The sequence below is a fragment of the Charadrius vociferus genome, unplaced genomic scaffold, assembly GCF_000708025.1.
Source record: "Charadrius vociferus isolate BGI_N301 unplaced genomic scaffold, ASM70802v2 scaffold259, whole genome shotgun sequence".
Classification (NCBI taxonomy): Eukaryota; Metazoa; Chordata; class Aves; order Charadriiformes; family Charadriidae; genus Charadrius; species Charadrius vociferus.
Genome location: NW_009661368.1, coordinates 5,393,901 through 5,398,806, shown reverse-complemented (window position 1 = coordinate 5,398,806; position 4,906 = coordinate 5,393,901). Strand labels below are relative to the sequence as shown.

General features: G+C 57.5%; 1 protein-coding gene across 1 annotated transcript in view; it reads right to left on the bottom strand.

Moving 5' to 3' along the window:
- PRPF6 (pre-mRNA processing factor 6) overlaps positions 1–4,706 on the bottom strand; it is a 37,205-nt gene extending 32,499 nt beyond the window's left edge. Inside the window, exon 1 of the mRNA XM_009893569.1 lies at positions 4,345–4,706. Coding sequence (XP_009891871.1) covers positions 4,345–4,706 — 362 coding nt within the window. The remainder of the gene's footprint in view (positions 1–4,344) is intronic.
- Positions 4,707–4,906: the final 200 nt, after the last annotated feature.

The following is a 4,906-nucleotide window of genomic DNA, read 5'->3' as shown; positions in this document are numbered from 1 at the left end:
CGGTTTTCATTAACAAGCAAACAAGCAAAGCAACAGAGAAATTAGCCACTTTTCTCCTTAGACAAATAACTTCCGTCTGAAGGCTTTTTATCTCCTCCCTCTCATCCTCGCAGGGCTGCAGCGGGAGGAAAGCTGATGTTTAATTACTTCCTTTATTCTCAGATAAACGAACGTGCTGAATCATCCCATCCTTGCACCCTCTCCGGAGGCTGGCGGAGGCGGGGGACGGGGCCGACGGTGACATTGGTGCTCTCCCTACCCAAATCCGTATGCACATGGAGGGGAAACCTGTAGGTCCAGAGCTTACTGGAACCAATGTCTTCAGCTCGCCCCCTTCCCACCCCACCAACGTGTCGGGGAAAGGGCCCCCTGACCTTTGCCTTGAGCTTGCCGAGCTGTATTTTGGGTTTGAGTTCAATGCACAGGCTTTTCCCTCCTGTTATTTAAGTCCTGTGTAACTGCAGAAAACCGTCAGTCAGATATTAAAAGACCCAAAGACAGACCAAAACTCAAGACAGAGTAGCTGGGGCTGGTTAAGCGATGCTCCAGCTTGGGAGGGATTGAGTCGATAACCCGAGAACGATGCTGGATGCTGTAACAGCTGGGGACAGAGGGGATGTGGAGCAGGTACGGGGATGCGTGGGACCACGCCATCTCCCCAGTCCTCCCCAGGCAGCCCTGAGGTTTGAGGTTTTTCTGAAAAATTCTTTGGAATTTCAGATGGTTGAGCAGTCTGGGCTTCCCTGTGCTCCCAGACCCCACCGCAGCATCACTGGGCACCATCAGGATGCTCGATTGGCACAGGACCTGTTTGCAGGTGATGAGGGGGAAACAAATTCTTTCCCCTGGACACATGAAACCTTTCCTGGAGAAGTGCAATTACTACCAGAAAAATCAGGGAAAGCAAAGGCTGGAAACAGTGCAGCACTTATTTTTAATAACAGCTTGGCGTAATCTGCACACATTTTTCTAGCGACATTAGCCTTTTCCTGCCAAGGCCCGTCTTTAACCATATTTCTCTTGGAAGATTTCTGCCGCGGCTTGAAAGCTCCATGTGTAGACAGAGACTGAGGGAGGACTGGGAATTTCAGAGTAATGGGAAATAGGTTCTTCCTTTATTTGACGGAGTTGGACGCCTGCAATGAGCGATACCGCCCTGATCGCTGTCTTGAAGCAGTGCGGGGTCCGTGCGGGGTTGGTGGCCCAATGTCCCCGCATGGCAGCGCGGTTGGCTCACCCAGCGCGGCAGCCCCGGCCAGCTCATGGCACAGAGCTGAGACTGGTTGGAGGCTTGAGCCCCATCCGAAGCAGCTCTTGACTGAACATTCAAAATTTTGGAAAGCTCATATTGATTTGGGGAGCTGAATTTTATTTTTACAAGTGCTGCACACACTGAGAAGGCTGCGTAGCCTGGATCCAAGTGGGTTTTATGCGGTAGCTATACTAGCGCGGTGAACAGCCACACAACCCCCGGCATGAGGCCACGTGCAAGGTCACTACCACCCCCTGCACCTTTACAGCTCCAGCTCACAGCAGCTGATCACCACGGGAGCCGTCTGCTAAGAAAGGAGTGTGGTTTTAGAAGCAGCATCATGCGAGCCTGAGTTTTCCTCCTCTTAAAACACGGTTGAGGGTGCTGCCCTGCGCTGCGGTAGGTCTGTGATGGGGAACACCTCGCAAAGGTGAAGCATCATGGCATGGGCATCCGCTTGTCCTCATCCTGGGCACCCACCGGTGTCCCTGTCCCACCCCAGCGTGGGATAACCACAGGGAGCACAGCCGGACCCCCAGCCCCTCTGCAGCTGCACAGGCTGACAGTGACAGTCCCTGGCTGGGAGTCAGGTGCGATAGATGAAGGCAGGCACCTCCAAAAATACTCGTGGGGTTGCCACCCCGGGGGAGTGATGGGTTCTGGTGACGCTGTTCTGCTCCGTGCTGGTGTGCCGTGCTCCAGCGAAGTTTGCCAGGTGCCCACCCGTGCTGTGGCCACCCACCACAGCCCACGTAGCACACACGGGGGTGAGCACCCTCCCTTGCCCACCCTGCTGACACCCATCCGCGGAGCTGCAGTTCTGGGGGAGAAGGGATATTTGGGGATGAGGGACCAACCAGGCGTTGTTTTCTGCTCTACGCCCGCCACAAAGATGAGCAAAAACCTGTGCATGGTGCCCACTGCACCCTGGTGTCCCCAGGACCTGTCCCCCCCGGCTGGGGAGGGATCCGAGGGTTATGCCCGGTGGCTTCCAGGCAGGGACCCGGGAGGGGGATGATGCCCGGTGGCCCGGGCAGGGATCCGGGCGGATGATGCCCGGTAGCCGCCGAGGAGGTACCCGAGGGGGAAGATGCCCGGTGGCCTCCGGGTGGATGGTGCCCGGTGCCCTGGGCAGGGATGCGGGGGGAAAGATGCCCGGGGCATCCTCGGGGAAGGGAGAGGGCGGCAACGATTTGCATTATCCATTTGACACAGAGGATCAGACTGCTTTGGTACCTGAAAGTGGAATATCATAATTAGCATAAAAAGTTTTATGAAGACCTGAAGAAAGCCCTAATCATTATTCAAGCATTTTTAATTTGTCTTTAGCAGGATTTAACAAATGCTCTCTAATTGCAAAAAGCTAGAAATAGCTTACATGAAAATTTGTTGCAATGGCTACACTTTAGTTCTCAGAAAAAAAACTGGTGCCAATAAAGACATTCCACCAGGTGTCTTGAAATCTAAAAATCAATTCCCAGCTTTGCCATAAGTGCTATATTTGATCTTGAAGAAGCACTGCTAATTTGTCGAAGAACTGGTTCTTTATTTTTCACTTGCTTTCAGTTTTAGCAAATCCCGGGGGTCTGCCCTCCATCCCTTCCCCGGTGCTGCCCCCTCCATCCCGGGGGTATATCCTCCATCCCGAGGATCTGCTCCCTTCATCCCAGGAGTACATCCTGCCCCCCCGGGGGTCTGCTTCTCCTTCCCCGCCCCGTGCTGCCCCCTCCATCCCGGGGGTCTGTCCCTCCACATGCCCCTTTGCTGCCCTCGACATCCCACGGAGGGTCTGTCCCCACTACGTACCCCAAGTATTACGGGGTACCGGTGAAATTAGGTGGGAGCGAGGGGGTGCAGGTGTGAGGGCAGCGCAGGACAGGGGGTGCTGGAGCAGGGCAGGAGCCCCGGGAAGAGTGTGTTGAGATGGAAGGGGGCTCGCTGCAGGCAGGGGTGTCCCTGCCTGTATACTCCCGTGCCTTCCTCCTGCCAGGAGACCCTGCCTTGCCCCGAGACACCCCAAGATCCTGCCTGCTGCCCTCACCCCACAATCTCTTGGGTTCCCAACCCTTCAGAGATCCTCTGTCCTGGGGTGCTGGGGGACCTCCTAGCGGTACTCACGGAGGGCTCAGGAGCGCAGACACCCCCAAAGGCACACATAGTCCCCCCAAAGGCTGTGTCGCAGCGTCTTCTGTCACAGGGCTGCCTGCCCCCCTCTGCAGGCAGTGCCCATGCCCGCTCCCCCAGTGTGCGCCCTGGGCACCATGCTGCACGGAGAGGACAGAAAGGGCATCTGCCTTTTGTTCCCTTCCTCCTCCTTCCTCGGGAGGCATCAGTGGTGAGCAGCCGCCGGCCTGAGCTCCATCCCCACGCAGGGCTCCCATCTCACCTCCGCGAGCAGAGAATTTGGAGGGAAACGCTGGGGCGATGCTCATCGCGGCCACGGCCTGGGCCAAGTACACCCCAGGGGAACCTGGAGAGGCTTGAGGGGGTGTCAATACTCTCAGAATGTGGTCTCATCCTTCTCAGGACCAGCAGGTTTAGGGAACTGCTCAGGGTAGGATCTGGTCCATAAGGACATCCTATGGGTACGGCTTCAAAGATTACATGTATTGAGGGGTCCCAGAGAGCATCGCTGTCTCCGTAGCAGCTCTGCTGGCACCAGCAGCGGCTCTGCCCTGCTCCAGGGTGAAGCCACATGGGAGGGACAGAGGGGATGAGGGCAATGGCAATGCCAGCCGGGCTTGTGGCTCATGCAGAATCCCTCGCAAAGCTGCTCCATGAGCAGAGTGGATTCCCCATCCTAGGAGTCCCTGGAGAGCTCTGGTCTCATCCACCCTTCACCTGCCTGGAGGAACACCAGAGGGACGGCCAACTCCCCGCGAATCCCTCTCTGACTGTTGGCAAACGTCTCGCCCCATTTGGTGCTCAATGTCGCTCTCCCTCCCAGGCAGCAGGAGCCAGGCAAATCAACAAAAGGGATTTCATTCCTCGCAAAGCTTGTTCCAAGCTTCTCCCAGGGTCTGCCGTTAATCCCTGAAAGCCTGAGTGACCCCAGGAAGCCTGGCTGCCCCCCGTGGCAGCTGCCTGCAGACATGTCCCCAGAGGGAGGGTAGGTCTGTGGGACACCCACGCGTGCGATGGCATCAAAGACGCAGGGAGGTGTCCAAGGCCATGCTGGGAAGCGGTGGCAGAGGAAGGAGCTGGGTGCAGGCAGCACGTTGCCTGTCCAGGCGCTGAGCCCCCCTCTCCGTGTCCCTGCCTGCTCCTCCCGCAGCTCCTCTGCCTGCTGCCGCTTCTCCCGCGGCAGGTCCCGGGCACCTGCAAGTAGGCAGCACCTATGGAAAGTCAGCTCGAAGGCATTTTGCTGGTAGCAATCAGCCCGTGCCCACCTCGGGACTGACCTGGGGATGCTTTCGCCCGTGCCTGCTGCCACGTTCTGCCCTGAGGTCTCCATCTCCGGGAGGTTTCCCATCCCTCTCCCCAGCAGTGACTGCCGCTGCTCTGAGCCTCTCCAGCGCTCACGTTTCACCAGCCATAAAAGTGTCTGGAGAAGGAAAGGGAGTGGCGGCGTGCCGGGCAAAGGGAAGGAGCGATGTCTGTCCCTGCCGCTGCCGCAGACCCTGTCCCACTGCCCGGGGCAGGTGGCTGCAGGTC